The sequence below is a fragment of the Malaclemys terrapin genome, chromosome 4, assembly GCF_027887155.1.
Source record: "Malaclemys terrapin pileata isolate rMalTer1 chromosome 4, rMalTer1.hap1, whole genome shotgun sequence".
Lineage (NCBI taxonomy): Eukaryota > Metazoa > Chordata > Testudines > Emydidae > Malaclemys > Malaclemys terrapin.
In genome coordinates, this window is record NC_071508.1 from 120261611 (window position 1) to 120285922 (window position 24312).

Below are 24312 nucleotides of genomic sequence, written 5' to 3' on the forward strand. Positions count from 1 at the left end.
CCTTCTGAGAACAAAAATTACTACACAACCCCAGAAGGGGGGACCAAAGTCTGAGTCTGACGTAGCCCTGCTGCCCCGTGTGATGGGGTCCAAAACCAAAGCCCAAGGGCTTTAGCACCAGGCAGGGAGTCTGTAACCTGAGTGCCACTGCCTAGGGCTGAAGCTCAAGGGTTCGGCTTCGACCCCGGACCCCAGTAAGTCTAAGTCAGCCCTGGTGACCCCATTAAAACAGGGTTGTGACCCACTTTGGGGTCTCGACCCACAGTTTGAGAACTGCTGCCTTAGATGCTGGATCAAAAGCTGTAAAAGGTACTTAAAGAGCGCGAAAACTCATAGCCTCCATCCAGAGACCATATGCATCTAATACCCTGATTGGGCTAATTGCCAGTGGTCTCAAGTGGAGCCTATATATTCTTCCCATGTGACTGTATAATGTACGACTACTCTGTTGCCAGATCAATCAGGCACGTTTTAAAGAAAAATATAGATCAAACACAGTAGCGTTGCAGTATCCTTCATGATAATATGGTCATTTCCAGACCTATGGTTTTCTTTCCAGGTGGGAGACATCTGAACTTTTACTCCAGTAGCAAGAGTGAATATGTGTGAATTAGGTACCTGGTCCAAGTGGCCCATGTTATTCTGTCAATCACTGCCTGGTCCATAAGCTGTTTTCCCGAAGGCACTTCATAGACCTGTCTTTTGTAAGACCCAGTAGAGACCTTTGAGGATGAACATCCAGAAATAAGAGTTCATGAGAGTTAAAAAATTTTGAAGATATTTGAAGTGGTAAGGATATAATTATACACTCAATGTTATTATCGATGGCTCTGAAATAGAGTAGAATCAGAGGAAGTATTCTGTGGGAAGATTTCATGCTTCCCGAAAATGTATACAAGTAGAGAACAATGAGAAATGGTGATCAATTTTTAATTTAAAAAAGTCTTACTAATAAAATGTGAGTGAAATGCATGTACATTCCTTACTACACAGCCCCCAATTAAAAGAGTAACTGTTGTAAATAATGCAGGTATAAACTGGACTTAAAAGTTGCTTAATTGGCCTGGGGAGGCTCACCCCAGTCTGCGTATGATCCTTTGGTGGTGAAGAGGCCACATAAGAGCTCGTATGCTATTCCTCCTCCCTGATGTTGGTGCAGTAGCGAAAATGGAGTGCTGCTAGGACATCTCTGCTCCATGCTGATCCCAATATTTATTTTTGGCCTGTTGGAGCCATTTGCTCCAGTGTAAATTACAGCAGCCTGAAGCTTGGGCTTGTGACCTCATAGAAAGGGATCAAAATGTGTAGATACGTTGTGAGAGCCATGGCAACATGGGTAGAGTGCTCATCAGAGGAGGCTTGTACTGATAGGATGTGCAAAGGGACACTTCCTCTATTATTATGGTCAAGAATCTGAAGGGTTTGCCATAGTTTCCTGATGATTCCTGGGAAGAAAGATTGTACTCCTTCTCACTTCCAAAAGGTTGCAAACCCAGCTTCAACAAGGTGATGAGGCAGGTGAACAGTCAGTGTCACTTTTTAGTAATTCAGAAGTACACTTCTGCTTTCTGTATTTATTTCTCACACTCAGGTACTAAGATGAGTCCAAACAACTTATTTTTATTTGTGATCTATAGATGCCTATCACAAAACAACCTCACCATTTAACACAGCTATCAGTTTCTAACCATGATAGGCCCAGGACTGAAATACTGGGGGAGCTGCTGGTCAGGACTGAACTGTGATTACTGGAGCTTCATAAGGAATCTTGCATGGTATCTGTCACTAATATATTTGGTATGAACAAGTGTTAATAGACCTTCATGAGCAATACATTTACTTACAAACTTAAAAATAAATACAATGATCTCAAATGACTGATACCTGGAGAAAACGGCTATCTGCAGAGAAGTCCATCTGGATAACAAAGCTTGGGATATCTTTGCAGTAGCTAACTCGATTTAGCGTGGGGCCCAATGTCAAGTCATAAAAATCCACTGCATTCTCACTAGTACCCACTGCTAAGTAACGAGAATCTGGACTGAACCTGAATAGATAAATAGTTTAAGAAGAGAGGTTGAAATTCAAAAGAAGAAAAAAGTAAGATCTTAGAATTTCTTTTTCTATTTTTTTTTCAACCCTCTGATATATATATATATATATTTTTTTTTTTTGCAAGGTAGTGTTACAAAATGGATGCAGCTCTTATTCTAAGTGATGAAAGACAAGAGAAAACATAAAATTTGTCTGGTCCTACTTTCTCTTTCAGCATGATTTATTATTAGTAATAGAAAAGATTTAAAAATGTGATTTTTTTTCTCTACAATATATTTGAATTACTATTGCTTCTCTCAAGGAGTTCTCATAGCAAAAACATTTTGCACATGGTCTGACTGAATTTCATTCTAGCCACAGACTAACTTTCCAGCTGCTGGAAAGAAGATTTAATCTTCACTACTTTAAAAAGATGGGCATGTAGATTTACAGAAGAGAGAATCAATTTTATTTTTCTTAGCAATGAAGGATGGAATGGAGAGTAGAGCCATTGGATGGGACCACTTGAATGAAGTGTGGCCAAAATGAAATCTAATCAGCTAAATATTGAGGAAAATACACTGTTTACAAAGCAAAAAACTGAAAAGGGAGGTATAATCTACTATATAAAGCAAGATTTGAAACTGAAATAAAAATGTTGGAGTAATTTACGTTTGGTGAATGTTAATGTTTGTAGACCTGCCAGGCAAAACTGATATGTGAAAATCCCTGTAGTTCTTCTATTAAGTATCTGATCACACCACTGTGTAAATGTATCTTTTCCTGTTATATTTTTGATTGTATTTTGCTCCATAAAAGTGTTCCAATCCTGTCTCCTTTTCACACACACACACAGTTTTACCTTCAGTCTGCCCTATGCTTAATCTACTGGTTCCTACTCCATGTCTGTGAAGCCATTAGTCTTGAAATCACTCCTTAAAACTAATTTCTTCTAGGAATCAATTAATTCTTTCTTGTACCTTACTCTCTCTTCCCTGAACTCTTGTCTAATCTTGTCTATTTTTTATTATAAACTCTTTGGGGAAAGGAACATGTTTTATTCTGTTTTTATGGTCTTCCTAAATCCTTACTTTTTAAATTATATGATCCAGAATGTTGCAGCTTGACTACACTTGCACCAAAATCAGAACCATATTGTCACTTCCCCATCTTCCATTACAATCAATTACATCTTATTTATATCCTAATCCAATTCAGAATTGTCCTCGTTTTCAAATCCCTCCATGAACTTTCTCCATCTTAATATTCTTACCTTACAGTCACCTTATTCTCTGCCACTTACTATTCTATTTCAAATTTTGTCATCTATCTCCCCTCCTTGTGACTCTCCTCAATCAGGAGTCACTTTTTCTCTTGTGCTACCCTACCTCTGTTGAACTTCTCTCTTCCTCTAAAAGGCTGAGTTGATTTCTTCTCTTTTGAATCTAAAGTTCTGAACTGGGCTCACTTATGACAGAACCCTTCCATTTCCCCTTCATTGTAAGTAGTGTCTGACGATACTTACTGACATCTCTACTGCTTAGGTTCCAGCTTTCTGTTCTACTCCATTTGTTCTACTCCATCTTCATATGTCCTTTTTCTCTTTATGCCTTGTATTGAAGTCATTATACCCAATTCTGTAAAGTATTCACTCTATTCTATCTCTCTGCAAAGCATTTTGTAATACTCTGTACGATGGATACTATACAAAAGTAAATTATATTGTATTATAAAACTATTCTCAAAGCACACACTTTGAAAATTACACTGGTTTTGGAGGGGATTAATATGGTGTTTTAGGTATACGAACTCCAGGTGAATAGCAACTTTTGAATATGGGACTTCCTTATAAAATAAATCACCTTATGTGAGTGGAGTTTTTGTTTTTAAATTATTGCTTGCTTACTTTATCAGCTCATTATCACATTTCAAGGCTAGATAAATGCCATGACTTTTCTGACCTTATGTCTTGGATAGCAGATCTTCTGTCCCTTTTTTTCCCCCATATTTTTAGAGAGGTCACCAGCAATATAATAAATTCTCCATTTTTCATGCCAATAGCCACCATGTCCCCCTCGGGGCTGTAAGAAACAGTCCGAGCTGCATGTCCCAAACTGACTTTGTTCAGCATCTTCTGTGAGAAAATAAAAACCAGAAAAGAGGAGTAAATGTTTCTATTTATGCATGTTCCAAAATAATCCATAACCACCAGTTTCTCATTAACATTCAATGGATACTTTTTATTATGCAAAAGACAGTGCAAAAACCACTATACTAGCTTAGTTTTTCTTACCATAGTCTGAGAAACTATTTTAAATTCTCACTATTGAATAAATCTCGGATTCTTTTTTGCTAAAATTATAGCTGCTTAGAACTATTAACTTTACACCAACCTTTTCAGCAATGTCCCAGAGTCTCACTGTCCCATCTTCTGCAGCAGAAAGGAAAAAATCTCTTGAAGGATGTGTAGCCAGTCCCCAGATAGGTCCATCCATATGACCATTAATCAGAATGTTACATGCTGCATTTTTCTCTCCAACTTCAATTATTTCAGCATTCCTTGTCCCAACAAGAATTTTCCCCTGGGACAATGGTGAAAGAATTATTACTGTAATAATATATTAGCTAATACTTATAAATAGTAATAAATGAACCATGGTTATACTTCCATCAAGAAGGGCTGCTGAAATTAAATAAGGATTAAATTTTGTTAATGAAGAGATCGGCATGTGAATCTTCTTATTGTCTGAAATAAGTCAGACATCAGATATAAAACTGAATCATTCTCTGCCTCCAAATTTAAAAGGATGTATTCGATTCAAGGGTTGTTATAATGGTCTGGGTGCTAAACATGGAAAGCGATCCTTTGTTATTTTTTAATCAAGTCGTATACACAATATCATCCTAACTGGGACTAGTATTTCCTTAAGTGTATTTATGTGTAGACTGGAAAGTATGCTTTATGACAGATAATCTACAGCCATGGTAAGCCTTTAATTTAAGAACATTTTACATTATAAATTAAAGTTAGATTCTTCAGTAACTCTTTAAAGTTGACATCAACTTGTATTAATTATTCAAACGAATAATCATGAGAAAAAGATTCTGCAAAAATGCTTCTGTATATCAATTTGCTGTATAATAACCCAAGGATTGACAGCAATATATTAAAGAGAACATGCCTTACTTTGCCTCTACACACAGAACGAACACAGTCAGTCATCTGTCCTGTTTCCAATCTGAAGGCACGACATCGCTTCAGCTCCTGATCCCATAGTTTAACAGCCCCTCCTTCCTTTGATCTAATAAGATAGTAGCCAAAGACACTTAAGTATGAAAGCTAGCTCATATTTTAGTCAATTCAAATATTTTGTTACTTAATGTAGTTTAACGTCTCTCTCCTTCCCATTTTTTTTCATTTAGCTTATTCCCTCCTAAGAAAACCCACTCCTAAAAAGCATGGAACTAAAATGACATTGGCTGCCATCATACTCTTCACTGTTTGTGTGTTATATCCGTTTCCCTCAGCCTGACTCTGTCTTGTCTATTTAAATTGTGAGCTCTCCAGGGCAGGGACCCTCTACAACTCTGTACAGTGCCAAGCACAGTGGGGCACCATTCTTGATTGGCCCTTAGGCACTAATGTAATAAACAAGATAAAGGCATTATAAGTTTATTCCTTAAAGATTCCATTAGCATTTGTATAGGAAAAATATTAATATGCAATATATACCAGTCTAAAAAAAATAAAATTCAGATTATAGATAAATAAATTTATTAAACCTTAACAGTTTTTAAACCAAGGTCGATTTGCTTTTCGACTGTTTTAATCTCATCTTTCAAAAACACATTCATTCTTTGATTTGAATGAATTATGTGTATTAATCTATAAAGATGATCAATTTTGCTGAAATCTCTGAATTACTGTCCAGAGGAAAAATAAATCAAAGGCATAGTTAGATTACAGATTCTGTAATTCATATGGTGCTCCTCAATTTCCTGCACTATAATGCTTCTTCCCTGCTGTAGTGAAATGGCATTTAGAAAACTCTTTTGTGTAGTGACTAAAATCATATGATGTGAAGAAAGGAGTGAATTTCCCAAACTACTGGTTTAGTACTATAGGTTAAACATTACCTGTGAGCCATAACAGTAAAACAAGGAGAGTGTGAAGGAAGAGAAGAGAGAAGGAAAGAGGGAAGCAAAAGAAAATACAGGAAAAGAAACTGAAGAGGAAAACTGAAAGAGAAGCAATGGGAAAGGTGTTGATGGGGAAATAGGAAACAGAATAAGATTTGTAGCATGTATTTTTAATTATTATTATTGTTTATTTTTTTATTCAGTGCCTTCAATGTTCTAGATGCTTCATAGAACAAGTAAAAGATATGGTCCCTGTTCTGTAGAGTTCACAGCCCACAAATGGAAAAGGCATGAGATGGTAGACAATGGGGATGAGGAAATGGCAGGAAAAAGGCCAGATTCTCCATTACCCCCTTCTTGTACTGGGTGCAGAAAACAAGGTCAGTGGAGACTAAGTTATTTTTGTGTCTCCCTAATTTTGGCCCAGAATAAGGGCCTTCCCAGCTCTAAACACAACGTAGAGCAGCCAAACACAGCTTCTTAGAGCAGAACTGAGACACCAGGGTAGAGCAATAACATTGTGTGGTTATTTTGATAGGCTGTGCATGCTCTGTGGAGGTTAATTTTAATTATGTATTTTAGCTGTAAGTGTTACTAGACCAAAGCATTGCATTACATTTCTGCTAAATGATTCAATTACTTATCATGAGCAACTGCTATTTTTCAACAGATAGTCATAAATATTGATGTGTAAGTATGCAGGCTTCCATTGCTCTTAAAAGTGGTCTCAGCATATCTTCAGAAATCTGTGTGGTCAAAGCATTAGCCAAGTATGCAAACAGATTGCATACATCAAGTTCCCTTAGGTGGTCACCCATACATCTTCTGTATTTGATTAGTAAGATAGGTGAAGAGTCTCAAAATGCAATTCAGGGAACAAGAGGAGGAGATCTGGCTTTTAGTACTTTTGATCTATGTTAAATGCGCACACGCACACGCGCACACACACACCCTTTTGTCACCATTTTTTTTTTTCAGGAAAACTGATATTTCCTAGTGATTTCCATTATCAAACATACTACAAAATTGTATGTCTTTGTGGTTTTAAGTAGTCTGTATAGTTTACATTAAAGTGTGCAATGTGTTTTAAGATTCTTCAGAACAGAAGAGAATGTACAGCAGTTATGAGCTGATTTTATTTTTACCTTTTTCAATATATTCATTGATTCTTTTGAACCTATGTGCTAAGAATACCCTTTTGGCTTTGAGACATTCAATATTACATTAGAATGTCGAGAAATAAGTAGCAAATAAAAAGAACATATTAAAAGCAAAACATCTTTAAAAATGCAAGACTATTATTTTAGGGAAATAATCATAAATTTGATGGAGTTTTGTATTTGGATGCAGTGTATGTTAACAGCTATCTCCAAGGGAAAGCAAAAAGAATCACACCAAAATGAAAAGAAATATGTAGTGTTCTGCAATATTGAATCTTGTTGAGCTTTCAGTCTCATTAAATCTGCTGTGTGCTATTGGCATCTGCAAACGAGGCTAGAGGAGCAGAAGACAGCTCCCTCTCACGATGCTGCTTTCCTCTCTACTGCATCCCTTCTAATGCCAGCTCTGAAAGTGTAAAAAGGGATTGGAAGAAAACTGGCACTGGTAATGAAAATAAAGGATCTTCTTTTTGAAATCTGATTAAGACGGACCCAAGGGCCATGCTACTGAATAGGTTTTCTTTAACCTTTCAAGTGTCTCATGAGTTTTCCTGACAAAGATATCTGTGAGAGAAAGGGGTGGTCAATTTATATTTCATGGCAAGAGAAAACTGATAATTTCATTGTTACAGTTCAGGCCTGTATTTCCCCTCAGTGGTCCATCAAGGGCCCCATTCCCCAGCTTCCACTGTACGTAATGCTCCCATTGTAAAAGAGTATTTATTTCTTTACTGTTTCAAAACTATTTGACCTAGTCAATCTTAATCTTAATAATGAAAAATCATCACGAAATGTTTGAAATAGCTTGCATAGGTGCTTAAATAAAGTGACTGATGGTAACTACTGGAATTTCATGTTCTGAAGCACATTTGTACCGCACATAATATCTTAGTAAAACATATTTGAATGATAAAACAAAAAGACTCACGGTCTTTCTTTGCCTCCTGTTACGATTAGACCATCTCTTAGTGTAGTGTACATTGTGAACACAGGCCCATTGTGAGCTTTGGCCACAATTCGTACCAATACATGATCTTTCCAAACACAAACATCTCCACTGATGGTACCTGTAAATGTCAAGTTATTCTGAAAAGGGGGGAAAATATACTTATCATCTGATTCTGAATAAGTCAAGAATACATTTAATTTTTGTAACAAATAAATAAATAATAAACACATTCTACATTTTGGGCTAGACTGTGGCTTTATTAGTCATTGCTGTACAAGTGGTGTTTGTAGAGGGATACGGACCAAGGGCAGATCCCAGAGGTACTCCGTCTGCAGAGGAAAAAGGCAGGTAGATAGCCTCCAAGTTAGAGGGTGAGCACATAAAAGAGACTCAGTTGCTATGCACTTTTAAAGGCACATGCTCTTCTCCAGTCAATGTGGAAGAAGGATAGAGCAAAGGTCATGCCTAGGCTGAGATGTCCAGCACTGCAGGGAGCATGAACACTCCCCTCCCGCACTGAGAAAGTGCAAGGTATGGAATTTAGGGACAGAGCTCTCAAGTCCGTTCCGCATCATCCCTTTGCACAACCACGGAAGAGCAGCCAGGAAATCAGGAGCAGCTAAGATACTAGTTAGTATCATGTTTCACACAAAAACAGAAAGTCAGACTATTACTACTATACTTCAAGCACAATGTTTGATGGAAATCATCTTCAGTGTCCAGCTATTAGGTACAGCACTTCCCTCAATGGAGTACAGATATGGTCAGTTTAAAAAAGGAAAGAAGTAAGAATCTAACTCAATGGAACATAACTATGGTTTTCTTTAACTGTGCGTCCTATTTTTGAGGAGTAGTAAAGTTAAGCCTAACTACCTTAGGTATTCAGAAGCAATGATATTGAAAAATATTTAAAACCAGTAACAACTAAATGCTTGGGAAGTACAAAATGTTTCTGTTAAGTAAGCGCAGAATTCTTTATGTTTCAAATTATTGGTGATATTTAATACATATTATATCAATGTGGAGAAAATACATTCCCGTGATTGACTCTGCTGATTTTATCTGTCATTGGTTTCCCTTGAAGTCACATCTCTATCTAAGGCACTAATATAGCCTCCATTATCATAGTATCTGAGTTCCTCACAATCTTTATGATGATGATGATGTTATATGCACTGAAAACATTTAATTCCCAGAGATCCTGATTCACTTTCCAAGCTGTTTACGGTATTTACATGACTCATTGCCACCCACCACTGAAATGCAGCTGATTCTGTGCAGGGAATGACACAGCTGTTTATCTGTGTACAGCAACATCACATAACATCAAATGACTAAAAGTGAAGAAAAATATTATATCCAATTGAAACTGCAGTGGGCATTTAGGCAGGATGGATACATGGGAATGTGGCCAGGAAACTGCTACTAAACACCATCCCTATGCTTTTGAAAAGTTGCCCATACTTTTAAAAAAATTACTTATTTATCTAGATTTGTATGCAAAAGTAAAGAGAGGCACTTATCCACCCTCCCTAAGCACCCTTGGTATAAATTACAAAAACAGAAATAAAACCGAAGTGCCAGCAGAAGACAAAACTTCCCCACAGGTTCACCGCTCTCAAACTTCACCCTTAGATGCAGCTTGGACCAACAACTACCGCTTGCACTGCGACACAAAGGTCAACTGACTCAGATTATACTGGACCAGAAGAGGGAAGCCTGTTCCAGAGCTAAAGGCCACTCAAGGAGAACACTCTACACACCAGCCCCCTCTTTTAAATCAAGGGGAATCCAGCTCAAAACACATCTTCCAATTGCAACTCTGATAGAGAGGCAGTCTGTCCCAAGCCATTTAGGGCTTTAGAGGTCACAAACAACAATTTAAAGTCAGTCTGGAAACCAATAGGCAGCTACAGTCGATCATACAGAACAGTGTCATGTTCGGCCATTCAGAAGTACCAGTTAATAAGCAAGTTGCCACATTGTGCACCAGCTTAATTTATTAAATTTACTTAAGATATAGCACCATGTACAGCACATTGCAGCAATCCAGTCTTCAAGTGACAAAGGTGTGGGTCCTGGTTTAGCATCTCAAAGAAATGGTCACAATCTTTTAGCAAGGCACAGATCATTTTCATAGATTCCAAGGGCAGAAGAGACACTGTGATCATCTAGTCTGACCTCCTGTATACCAAAGGCCATAGGACTTCTCCAAACTAATTTCCTTTGAATTAGAGCATATCTTTTAAAAGAATCCACCATAATCCTTGGTACATTGTTGCAATGGGTAATTATCCTCAAAGAGCATTCCTGGACACTTTTGCTGTATGATCATCCCACAGCAGCTGGGGAATGCAACAATACACCCAGACTGTGAACAAGAACCACCCCATGGTGGGCCCAAAACCTTAATAAAAGTGGAAAAGTTATTCTCTTAATTTCTTCCGGTTGCCTCTCCCAATTTAACAACATCACCTCAGTCTTATCTGGAATGAACTTCAGCCAGCAAGTTCCCTGCAGAATTCCACATAAAAGTGCCTTAAGGGAAGAGGTACTACCTCCCTGTACCACCTTCTGGGAATCTTTAGGCAGGAGAGAACAGAGCCACCCTAGAGCTTCTCTAGAGTCCACAGATAATTCTTCATGTTTAATGAACACAAGAGATGAGAATCTCAGGTTTTAGGTCTCAGCTGAAAGAGGGCATATTACTAGGGTGACCAGATAGCAACTGTGAAAAACCGGGACAGGGGGTGGGGGTAATATATAAGAAAAAGTCCCCCAAAACGGGACTGTCCCTATAAAAACGGGACAGCTGGTCACCTTACATATTACAATGACCTAATTATGCTGGGCTGCTAAATATTGACTTGAAGGGAAAAGTGGTACCAACCGAAACACCAAACAACTTCTCATAGATGCTAGATTTCTCTTGGGGATCTCCCATCCAAGTATAGATCAGTCCTGATCCTAGTAAGATATGATGACCTCACAACCTGGGGTGGTATGGCAGTTTTTTATACCTTTTTATAAACTTTCTACATTAAATGCATACTGCATATTGTGACTTATTCCCCAAAAATTTGGATCTTGCTTAGTTAAATTTTGTCTTGGAACAAGCATGGACCCAAAGGTCAAATCTTCCCATCATTTTTTGTAAAGTAATAAAATAGAATGGGACTAGATGGGAATATTTTTAGTGATCAAAAATCAATACATATGAAATTTATACAACACTGGGAGTATCTGAATTCATAACCTTTTTCTAAAGAGAATTAATTTAATTTTAATTAAGAATAAGCTCTAGAAATAATAAGTTTATATACTAATCAGCAGGTTACAGCAATCTATTACGCAAATAGGCATTTATGGCAGAAAAGTTCAGGATAACTCATTTTACTACATATACAGACATGGAAGAATAAAATGTAAAAAGGATGTTTTGTATGTATGTATTTTTAAAGAATTTGTTAAGGTACATACAGCTCCAAAAGCTACAGATAGCATGGTCTGCATCCGTGCATCTTCTATTGAACTCAGTAGCCCTTTTTTACTGAGAAGAGCTCTTCCAGCCAGGGTCCAGAACCTCACATGTTTTACTCCCACTGAAACAAACTGGGTATCTGAATCCGGTCTGAATTCTGCTACAAATATACGTTGGTTATGACCAGTTCTGCTGGCAATTTTGGCACCTGGCAAAAAGAAAATGGAGAATTTGAACTTACCACAAATATATGTCTTCTCCCAACACAGGAATCCTTTACTCTGGAGCCTGATGAGTTATTCATCCCCACAATAGTCAAAAAAGTAGCTGAAACTCCAAACTGTTCCTCCTATATAAATCCTGGAATGGCATATCTCCAATGCTTTAAACCCTAGAAAACTATACACATATACAAACTACGTACCCAGCATAGGAAACATTCCAGAATAGAGAAAGGTGGTGTGCGGGAGAAGAATGAAATGAGGAGACAGATCAAGAAGAATGGAAGACTGAAAGACTTGATGACCAAGACAGCATCTGGTGAAGATGCTATGTCTACTTGTAGGCTTTAATTTTCAAAGGGGCCTAATGATCAGGGCCTTACTCCTATTGTATTTCAATGAGATTTGGGAGCCTAACTACCTTAGGTCCTCTGAAAATCCCAGCTCTAGCATCCGGTCAAAATATGCAGAGATTTTCAGGGGGCTGTTCTGCAGATTTTTATCCAAAGCTGCTCTATTTCTCTCTGTCCAAGGTGAGTAGAGTACATTCAACAAAATCAGTCTAAGACTCGAAGATGGTGCCTTTCCAGCCTATACATAGTTTTCAAAATTAGATGTTCTGACCCATTTGAAGATGGTTGTCTTAGATGCTTTTTTCTTACCTGCACAGCAGATGAACAAAGTATCTAACTACCTAAAGTACTTTGTCCTATCCAGGAGGCATTTGATGCCTCTGTAGCTATCCAGATGGAACCATATGAACTCTTGAGGATGAGCAAGTTTAAGATAGTGGCATCTTGACTGAAATGGTAAGGAGAAACTTACTAGACAGGCCCTTACTAAACATACTATACAAGCTCTATCTTTGCCCATGTGTGGGTCATTTTCATTACATCCACTCATCACTCCTGATGGATTTCTCCTGGGTCAGCAAAGACCACCAGATGGGAAAGTGGCCAGTCATTGGGTAGCGTATCATGTCGGCATCCAGGGTTCAGGGCTCTGGTAGGGTTGCCAGGTGTCCAGTTTTAGATCGGAACTCCCAGTCGAGAAGGAACCCTGGCGACTCCAGTCAGCACCGCTGACGGGGCTGCTAAAAGTCTGGTCGGCTGTGCAGTGGGTCTAAGGCAGGCTTTCTGTCTGCCCTGGTTCCAAGCAGCTCCCAGAAGCGATGGCATGTCCGTCTGTAAGGCACAGGGACAGCCTTGGGGGCTCTGTGTGCTGCTCCCGCCCCAAGCGCTGGCTCTGCAGCTCCCACTGACTGGGAACTGTGGCCAATGGGAGCTTTGGGGGTGGCGCCTGCAGGCATGGGAAGCACACAGAACCCCCTGGCCTCTCCACCTAGGAGCCAGACATGCCGGCTGCTTCCTGGGAGCCACGTGGAGCCAGGAAGCCTGCCTTAGCCCTGCTGCGCCATGGACCGGGAGCCGCCTGAGGTAAGCGCTGCCCAGACGGAGCCCACACCCCAACCACCTGCCCCAGCTCAGAACTGCCTCTCGCACCCTAATTCCCTCCCAGAGCCCACACCCTGCACACACTCCCACACCTCAACTCCCTGCCCCAGCCCTGAGCCCCCTCCTGTACCCCAAACACCTCATCCCCAGTCCCAACCCAGAGCCCACAGCCCCAGCTAGAGCCCACACACCCTTCTGCACCCCAACCCGCTGCCCCAGCCCTGAGCCCCCTCCTGCACCCTGAACCCATCATTCTTCTTCGAGTGCTTGCTCATATCCATTCCATTAGGTGTGTGCGCGCCGCGTGCACGATCGTCGGAAGATTTTCTACCCTAGCAACACCGGCGGGTCGGCTGTGGAGCCCCCTAGAGTGGCGCCTTCATGGCGCTGAATATATACCCCAGCCGACCCGGCGCCCCCTCAGTTCCTTCTTACCGCCCCTGACGGTCGTTGGAACTGTGGAGCACTGCTTAGCTGTTCTCCACTCTCCCTAGCTTAGTTTGTTGTATCACAGTTATAGTTATAGTTATAGTTCTAGTGTTTATAGTTAAATAGTTAAATAGTTTAAAAGTTGTTCTAGTTGTTCTAAGTAGTTCAGGGGATTAAGGGGGTCGTCTCCCCCTTTCTCCCCCGGCCGCGGGGCCGGGCTCATGCCCAACGCTCCCGGCTTCAAGCAGTGCGCCTCCTGCGCTAAGCCTATGCCCACGAGCGACCCGCACGACTCCTGTCTGAAGTGCCTGGGAGAGTCCCATCAAACAGACAAGTGCAAGATCTGTAAGGCCTTCAGACCAAGGACCAAGAAGGAGCGGGACTTTCGGCTCCGGCAACTCCTGATGGAGGCGGCACTTAGTCCGGACGCTCCATCTACAAGTCAGGCCCCGGCACCTAGCACCTCGGTGCGCAGTGCCCCGGCGGCACCGGCTATGACGACCACGCGAGTGGCGTCAGACAAGCCTCCCCGGCACCGGACCTCGTCGGCACCGCAAGCAGTGCCTCGGCGCCGGTCATTATCCCCGGGGCATAAAAAAGCCCATAAGACGGGGACATCCGTGCCGAAGACGCCGGCTCCCCCAGTGCCGGGGGTAGAGCCGCGTCCGCCGGTGGAGCACCGGAAACAGGTGCCTCCAGCACCGTCGACTCCGGCGCCGAGGCCGTTGAGTCCGGTGCAGATAGCGTCTCCATCGAGACCGGCGGTGATACAGTGCCTCCCGTCGACTCCAGAGACCTTCACGGCGGCGAGAGACTTAATAGCTCTCACGGAGCCGGCACCGCCTCAACCACCGGCACCGACTGCACCGTTGACTCGCCCGGTCCAGTCGAGGGGGAAACCTGCCTTGATGCGCCCTCCATCGCAAGGGCTGGAACCTCGGCACCGATCCAGGTCCCGAAGCAGGTCCCCACGCCGCTCGCAGTCCCGGCACCGAATATCGCCTCGGCACCGGTCGTACTCGCGGCCAAGATCTTCTTCGCGGCACCGCTCTACGTCTCGGCACCGCTATGATCGTCGGCACCGATCAACGTCGAGACGTAGTTCTCGGCACTGCTACGGTCGACGCTCGACGTCGAGAGGCCGCTCCCGGCACCGGGCATACTCCAGGTCCTCGTCGAGGTCCAGATCCGACTCCCGGCACCGACGAGGTCATCGGCACCGGTCGCGGTCCCGGCACCGATCGCCGGCACCGCGTAAAGATAGATCATCTCCGGACCGGCACCGTGCGGCACCGCAGCCAATCGGAATCGTCTCGACGCTCTCGGCACCGCCGTGGCCATCGAGATCGGAGTCCCACTCCTCGGAGGACCTCTCGAGATCGGCATACCCCCCTCAGGGGCAAGCCGAGGAACAGGACTTGGGCCATTGGCAGGAGATGGCAGAGGACCATTCTCATGGCCCATCTCACTGGTCGTTTTGGACCCCGTGGGCGTACCATCAGGCGCAAGGGGCTCCAATTGCTTCGACCTCTCGCTCCGGTCACTCCATCAGAGGGGCCCCGGAGTCCACCATTTCGCGGCCTCCGCCAGGGGGCATGGAGGCTTCTGTGTCCGCACCACCTGACGCCCTGGACCCAGGCGCAGGTGATGCTCCAGCCCAGGAACAGAGAGACCAGGACCAGCCCTTGGATCCTGTTCCACCAGAGGCATCTTCCTCTTCTTCTCCGGATGAGGCAGTGGCGGGCACATCGTGCACAGGCCCACCTCCAATAGATCTTCGGGCTCACCAGGATCTTCTGCACAGGATGGCCCGTAATATGGACCTGCAGGCGGAGGAGATAGTGGAGGTGCACGACCCGATCGTGAATATCCTTGGAGCGGATGCCCCATCGAGGGTAGCGTTACCCCTGATCCGCACGATACAAATCAATGCGGATACGATATGGCAAACTCCTGCCTCTATCCCACCCACAGCGAGAGGGGTGGAAAGGAAGTACTTTGTCCCATCTAAGGACTATGGGTACTTGTATACCCACCCCCAACCGTGTTCACTGGTGGTGGAATCAGTGAACGCACGAGAGCGCCACGGCCAGCAGGCTGCAGCGCCTAAATCAAAAGAGGCTAAGCGGCTCGATTTGTTTGGCCGTAAGGTATACTCAGCCGGAGGGCTACAACTTAGAGCGGCAAACCAACAGGCGCTACTGAGCCGCTACAATTTCAACTCCTGGAACTCTATGGGAAAGTTTAAGGAGTTGATTCCCCAAGAGTCCAGGGAAGAGTTTGGGGCCATGGTAGAGGAGGGCAAGAAGGTGGCTCGGACCTCCTTGCAGGCCTCCTTGGACATAGCAGACTCAGCTGCGAGGACCCTGGCTTCGGGTATCGCTATGCGCAGGATCTCCTGGCTTCAGGTTTCGGGTTTGCCTCCGGAGCTGCAGCAAACCCTACAGGATCTGCCCTTTGAGGGACATGGATTGTTCTCGGACAAGACGGACTCTCGCCTGCAGAGCCTCAAGGACTCGAGAACAATCATGCGCTCCCTGGGGATGCATGTTGTGGGCCCTCAGCGCAGACCATTTAGGCCGCAGCCTCAGCGCTTCTACCCCCCCCCGCCTCGTCAGAGACAAGACTCGGCCCGGAGGCGAGGGCGAGGTGGTAGGAGAAGATGGGCTGGCCCTCAACCCGGTCAGAACCAGGGGCCACCAAGACCACCTTCAGGTCCTAGACAGAACTTTTGAAGGTGCGGTCGAGGACGGCGCCCCAGTCATCCCCCAGGATCCAGCCCCCTCCTTTCAGGATCGTCTCTCCCACTTCCACCGCGCTTGGTCCCTTATAACTTCGGACTGTTGGGTCCTCCGCACGGTGGAGAGGGGATACGCTATCCAGTTTTCTTCTATCCCCCCCTCCCACCCCTCTTCCCCGTCCCTCTTCAGGGACCCTTCTCACGAGCAACTTCTTATACAGGAGGTTTCTACGCTCCTGGCCATGGGGGCCATAGAGGAGGTTCCGATAGAGTTAAGGGGCAGGGGATTTTATTCCCGTTACTTCCTGATCCCCAAGTCCAAAGGAGGTCTGCGGCCCATCTTGGACTTGCGCGGACTCAACAAATTCGTAGTAAAGTTGAAGTTCCGCATGGTCTCTCTGGGGGCCATTATCCCTTCCCTCGATCCTGGAGACTGGTTCGCCGCCCTCGACATGAAAGACGCATACTTTCACATCTCAATTTACCCACCTCACAGACGCTTCCTGCGATTCGTGGTAAACGCGGTGCACTACCAATTTGCAGTCCTTCCCTTCGGCCTATCCTCGGCCCCAAGAGTGTTCACGAAATGTATGGCTGTCGTGGCAGCGTACCTTCGTCGGCAAGGGATACAGGTGTTCCCGTACCTAGACGAATGGCTGGTACGCGGTCGCACCAAGGAGCAAGTTCAAGCTCACGTCCACATAATAGTGCACACATTCAACGAGTTGGGCATCCTACTCAACAAGGACAAATCCACTCTAGAACCTACCCAGAGAATAGAATTCATAGGCGCAGTTCTAGACTCCAGACGTGCACAAGCCATCCTGCCAAACAACCGATTTGGCACCATCACGAGCCTCATTCAAGGGCTCCAGGCGTTCCCAACTACCACGGTGAGGTCGTGCCTTACCCTGCTGGGTCACATGGCTTCCTGCACGTACGTAACCAGGCATGCCAGACTTCAGCTTCGCCCACTCCAGACCTGGGTGTCGTCAATATATCGACCACATCGGGACAGCCTGAACATGGTGGTCACGGTCCCGATCTCGGTCCTGACCTCCCTCACCTGGTGGCTAGATCACAATGTGGTCTGCGAGGGGATGCCATTTCACGCCCCACAACCCTCTCTGCACCTGGTCACAGACGCTTCATCTCTGGGTCGGGGCGCCCATCTCAACGAACACCATACCCAGGGCCTGTGGACTGCACCCCAGCTAGCCCTGCACATCAATGTTCGGGAACTGATGGCGGTGCGCCTGGCGTGCCAGGCATTTCTCAACCTCCTACGTGGCCGATGTGTGTTAGTTCTCATCGACAACACCACGGCCATGTTTTACATCAACAAGCAAGGAGGAGCACGTTCGTCAATTCTATGCCAAGAGGCCATTCGCCTGTGGGACTTCTGCATCGCCCACTCAATCCATCTCACGGCATCGTTCCTCCCTGGAGTCCAGAACACTCTAGCGGACCGACTCAGCAGGTCCTTCCAGACGCACGAGTGGTCTATCCGTCCGGACATCATACATTCCATCTTCCAAAAGTGGGGGTTTCCCCAGATAGACCTGTCTGCATCTCGAGACAACAGGAAGTGCCACGTGTTCTGCTCCCTACAAGGTCGAGCTCCGGGCTCCCTCTCGGATGCGTTTCTCCTTCCCTGGAAAGACCACCTGTTTTATGCCTTCCCTCCGTTTCTTCTGGTCCACAAGGTACTGCTCAAATTGCGCAGAGACCAGGCACAGGTAATTCTGGTCGCTCCAGCGTGGCCGAGACAACATTGGTACACCACACTGTTGGAACTCTCGGTTCAGACACCGATCCCGCTTCCGTTGTGTCCGGATCTCATCTCTCAGGACCACGGCCGGCTGCGTCACCCCGACCTGCAATCACTCCACCTCACGGCGTGGCTGCTCCATGGTTCACCCAGGCAGAGCAGCAATGCTCGCACTCTGTCCAACAGATTCTGCTGAGCAGTAGGAAGCCCTCAACACGCACCACGTACCTGGCCAAGTGGAAGCGGTTCTCCTGTTGGTGCGAACAACGAGCCATGTCCCCGTTGCAGGCACCCATTCCTCTCATTTTGGAATATCTCCTCTCCCTAAAACAGCAGGGGTTGGCGATATCTTCAATTAGAGTTCACCTGGCCGCTATATCGGCCTTTCACCCAGGGGAACTCGCGTCCTCGGTATTCTCTAACCCGATGGTCGTTAGATTCCTCAAGGGCTTAGACCGGATGTACCCACAACAACGTCAGCCCGTTCAGACGTGGGACCTCAACCTGGTTCTCTCCAGGCTCACAGGTCCTCCATTCGAGCCACTGGCCACCTGTTCACTTTTGTACCTATCCTGGAAGACAGCCTTCCTTGTAGCCATCACCTCAGCAAGGCGCGTTTCTGAACTCAGGGCGCTTACATCCGAGCCCCCTTATACAGTTTTCCATAAGGATAAAGTGCAGCTTCGTCCACATCCTGCCTTTCTCCCTAAGGTGGTTTCTCCTTTTCATATCAACCAGGACATCTTTCTCCCGGTCTTTCATCCCAAACCACATGCCACTCGCCAGGATCAACGTTTGCATTCCCTGGACGTACGAAGGGCCCTGGCCTTCTATATTGACCGCACAAAGCACTTTAGAAAGACGACGCAACTCTTCGTTGCAGTGGCCGACCGAATGAAAGGCTCACCGGTCTCCTCACAACGCCTATCCTCCTGGATTACGTCTTGCATCCGGACTTGCTATGACCTGGCAGGTGTCTCAGCACCGCACCTCACCGCTCACTCCACGAGGGCCCAGGCTTCCTCGACGGCTTTCCTGGCACAAGTTCCGATCCAGGACATTTGTAGAGCAGCGGTTTGGTCATCAGTCCACACATTTACAGCTCACTATGCACTAGTGCAGCAGTCCAGAGACGATGCTGCTTTCGGATCAGCGGTTTTGCACACAGCAATGTCTCACTCCGACCCCACCACCTAAGTTGGGCTTGGGAGTCACCTAATGGAATGGATATGAGCAAGCACTCGAAGAAGAAAAGACGGTTACTCACCGTTGTAACTGTTGTTCTTCGAGATGTGTTGCTCATATCCATTCCAAACCCGCCCCCCGTCCCCACTGTCGGAGTAGCCGGCAAGAAGGAACTGAGGGGGCGCCGGGTCGGCTGGGGTATATATTCAGCGCCATGAAGGCGCCACTCTAGGGGGCTCCACAGCCGACCCGCCGGTGTTGCTAGGGTAGAAAATCTTCCGACGATCATGCACGCGGCGCGCACACACCTAATGGAATGGATATGAGCAACACATCTCGAAGAACAACAGTTACAACGGTGAGTAACCGTCTTTTTCTGGCCCCACTGCGGAGCCCGTACCCCCAGCCGGAGCCCTCACCCACTCCTGCACTCCAGCCCCTTGCCCCAGCCTCATGAAAGTGAATGAGGGTGGGGGAGAGTGAACGACAGAGGGAGAGGGCATGGAGTGAGTGGGAGGTGGGGCCTCAGAGAAGGGGTGGGGGCCTCAGGAAGTGGCATGGCAGGGGTGGGGCAAGGGTGTTCAGTTTTGTGCGATTAGAAAGTTGGCAACCTTAGGCTCTGAGTGCACTAGCAACTTTGTAGTCATGGTCTGGGTATGAACTTGCCAGTTGGGAAGGGGAGAGAGAGAAGGAGCAGGACAATGCAGAAGAGAGGATGGGCAACAAAACCCAAGGTCCTGTGGCCTAAAACCTTGAACTCAGAGCAGAGATGCTATGAATGACTGTTTACTATAGTTGGGCCTGTGTTGTAATTTCAGAGATTATAATTTCAGAGGAGGAGCAGTTTAGGCATCACATTTCTGAGAGTTTCAGCTTGTTCTGTGGTCTTTGAGTGTCAATCAGTCAAGTCTCTAGAGGACTCCTTCTGGGTGTGAAAAGATTTATATTGAGTAGAAAGAAATAGATTCGATACAAAACTGAATGAAACAAGGTTTACTTTCATTATTATAAATGGAGGTCAAGGGATTTTCTTATCCATTGTTTACAAGGATGATTCACTGGAAATACATTTGGCAATTATCACAATAGTTGAGCACATTTATCTTATTTTTAACTTGTACAGTATATGCTATGTAACATTTATTACAATCATTTTTTTCAGTTGATAACCAAAATGTTTATGTTGCAATTTTGATGTGTGTTCTTGATTGACTTAGGGGCAATATAAATGTATTGTAAAAATACAAATGCTTTCCTACCTTCTTGCCACTTCCAAATGGTAATGGTGTGTTCAGGATCCAGCCCTACAGAGAGGAGAAGTTTGCCAGTGGCACTGAAACTGACTGAACAAACTCCCTTTGAATGGTAGCATCGCAGTACAGATAGTGTCTGTTTGTTCATTGCATCCCACACGTGGATAGAAGGAGCTGTAGCTAAATGAATATAAAATCAACAATTATTTGTTATATGCTTACAAACAAAGGCAACATTTTTGCTACTGAAAGCCAATGAGTTTTTTAACACTAGAAAAATGAAATTGTTTTGGTAAAAAAAAAAAAAAGGGAAATTTTGGTCTCACCTTATAAACTGACTTTTTGCAAACAAGACCACCAGTCTGGACTGCAGGCTTGTTGTTCCATATTATATTGGTGCAAGTAGCTCCACCCTTTAGTTGGTTGCTGAGCTTTTGAAACCCAACAGAGCCCCTCATACCAGGAGTCCTCTCTTGTTTTCAACCTGAGATAAACTTTCCTTAGCTTGAAACAATAACTCAAAGTCTGAGAACTTCGAAACATACCTTCTCTAGTAGTATGTAACCTGGCACAGGTTTAATACCTGGGTGAGACTTTCATACTGGTGGTTTCTGCAGAAAGTCAGTTTACAAGACAAGAACAAAATTTCCTTTTCTACAAGGTGCCCACCAGTTTGGAATGCAAGCTTTATATCTAGCAGTATGCCAGCTGAATCATTGGTAGGCTTACTGAGGTAGAAGAACTAGAGGTGTGTATCTTGGTATGAGTTACTTAGATTGTAAACTCTCTGGGGTAGGAATGGTCTTTCCACAATATGCATGTACATTATTAATCATGATGATGATGATGATTTATGACTATGGTAGCGCCTAGAAGTCAGGGACATATTGTACTAGGCATCACAGACAGTAGCGTAGCTAGGGGGGTTCAGGGGAAGCAGCCGCTTCCCCTCAGCACCTTTTTCAAAAGTGGCGCCTTAGGGGTTACCTTATATGGCGCCAGCGGGTGGGGGCCGCTCCTCTGTGAAGGGCAGCAAGGCCGGAGGAGCCATAGGGGAGGGGGGCGGCCAGAGGAGCACACCAGGCGGCCAGGTAGAGAGCGGGGACGGGCTGCGCTGCTGGACCCGTTCGGGTCCGGAGCGCTCGGGCCAGGCCGGGGGGAGCATGCGCGGCGGCGCGGGTCCAGGGGGAGGGGAAGCATTCGCAGTGGCAGGGGGCCGGGGGGAGCATGCGCGGCAGCGGGGCTGGGCACGTGCCGCTCGGCAATATTGGGGCTGGCGGCCGGGGGGAGAAGCGGCAAGGGGGAGGAGGCTGGGCACCTCAGCAGCAGCCTTGAGGGAAAGGCTCTGTTTGGCTGGGCTCAGTGCTGCCGGCCACCCCGCTGAGAATGGCCCGGCTCAGTGCACCCGCCGCGGGGGAGGGGGAGGAGGAGAGAGGGGAGGGGGCGCGGCCAGAGGAGCGATGGGGGAGGGCGCGGCCTCCACCTCATCCTCCTGTGTCCTCCGGGGCGGTGGCCTTCCCGGCAAGGCGGCCGCCGCGCAGCGCGGGGACATGGTGGCAAGAGGGACCCGCAGCTCTCCAAACGCGCTGCTGCTGCCGGCTACGCTCCGCAGGCAGCCGCCGGCCTCTGTGTGCCAGGCGCAGCTCTCACACACACTCCCCTCCTCCTGCCCACCCTCCCTTATCGCAGCTGCTCCCGCTCCCCGCCGCGGCTGCTGGGAGCCGATTAATAATTGATGGCAACAGCCCGGCTGCCGAAGCAGGGCGAGGCATGCAGCCGGGCTCAGGCGGGTGGGTGGCCGCTTGCTGCTCAGCCTGCCGAGCTGCGAGCCCCGGCCAAGTGGGCATCGGCAGCAGAGGGGCGGGGAAAGGGCTGGCCAGGGACAATGGCAGGAGGGATGAGATGTGGGGGGCGTGGGAGAGGAGCTGGGTGGGCACGGAGCAGCCGGAGGAGGAGCCATGGGGGGCGTGGCCAGAGGAGGAGCCAAGGGGGGGCGCCTTTTTTATGTTTGCTCCCCCTGCTCTTAAAACCTGGCTACACCACTGATCACAGAGACAGTCCCTTCCAAAAGAGCATACAGTCTAAGCATGTTTCAGAGTAGCAGCCGTGTTAGTCTGTATCCGCAAAAAGAACAGGAGTACTTGTGGCACCTTAGAGACTAACAAATTTATTAGAGCATAAGCTTTCGTGGACTACAGCCCACTTCATGTCTAATCATGGTTTGCAATCTGTGTATAGAGCCTGGTACAATGAGGCCCCAATCCTGACTAAGGCTTGGACTTTCAGAGGTGTGTAAGTGACTCAGCAGCACAAACCTACTTGAAAAATCAGTAACAACCTTTGCAGAAGGAAGACAGAAGGACACTCCTTCAACTTATGAAGAGTCCTGAAAAGAGTGGATCCAGAAGGCTCTTTTCTGCTATGAAGATTTCCTTCATGAAGATTCATTTGTTTGTATAGGCATCCAACTTCCTGAGCTAAGAAAACTACCTTGTCAAACCCCTTGTAGAACAGGTAGACAAGACCTTAGAACATGTTGAAGACTGTTTTCAGGTGGACCAATTTCTGAGAGCACACTAATTCACTCTCCTTAAGGCTAATAATAAACCCCATATGAGTAAGCAGCTGTACTGACTCACAAACTAGTTTTGGAGCCTCTAGAGATGACTGAGCTTTCAGAAGCCTGTTGTTGAGATAGAGCAGAATGTGCTGGTGTGGGTGGGAGCAATGCAAGGATAAAGTGTAAATTAAAAGTGCTCTTGACCCAGAGCAAAGCAAATATTTTTGATGTGATGATGCAATATGTATATGCAGGTATGTGGTTTTTTTGAAAGTGAGGATGCCTGCAGGTTCAACTGCTGCTATAACTATCTGGGTTGTCTTTATTTTGAATTCCATGTATGGCACAAGGGGACTGAATGATGTCAGATCTACAAGTACACAGACACCCCTGGATCTCTTTGGTACTTGAGAACAGCAGAGTAAACCTCTGCAAAACAATCAAAACATTACATCTCACTCCTCTGTTTGATAAGAGATGGAAAAGACAACAAATCTGTGAGAACTTTAAGAGCTTGGTACGGGGCCCCATCCAAAAAGGTCTATATTCTAAAATAAATGGTGATCAGTCTCTGCTTGACCTGGAATTATGGTGCTATGGCCGTCACTAACTAGAGGGTCCCGCCTTCTGTGTGGATATTAATAAGTAAAAGGGAATGGTAGCATGACCATGTTTAGGGAATCACTGCAAAAGAACTTGGAAATCAAATGGATTTTGTCTAAACCTTTTTAACCTACTTTTGATCTGTTAGGAAGTCTGGATCTAGCACCTGCAGCTTAATGGTTCATGTCTTAGTAGTGCATAATACCATGGCTGAACACATCAACGATATTTGGAACCAGCTCATTCTTACACAATGCACAGAAGGAATACTTTTCTTTCATGGAAATGACCCTTCATTTGGTGACACCACAGTTACTGCCATTTTTTATGTT

General features: G+C 45.7%; 1 protein-coding gene across 1 annotated transcript in view; it reads right to left on the reverse strand.

The window, feature by feature from the left end:
- Positions 1–24312, reverse strand: part of EML5 (EMAP like 5) — a 300424-nt gene that overhangs the window by 14607 nt on the left and 261505 nt on the right. The window contains exons 35-42 of the mRNA XM_054025269.1: positions 20824–20997; positions 11764–11972; positions 8263–8420; positions 5222–5336; positions 4428–4616; positions 3996–4168; positions 1885–2047; positions 619–722 (exon numbers count right to left, since the gene is read on the reverse strand). Coding sequence (XP_053881244.1) covers positions 619–722; positions 1885–2047; positions 3996–4168; positions 4428–4616; positions 5222–5336; positions 8263–8420; positions 11764–11972; positions 20824–20997 — 1285 coding nt within the window. The remainder of the gene's footprint in view (positions 1–618; positions 723–1884; positions 2048–3995; positions 4169–4427; positions 4617–5221; positions 5337–8262; positions 8421–11763; positions 11973–20823; positions 20998–24312) is intronic.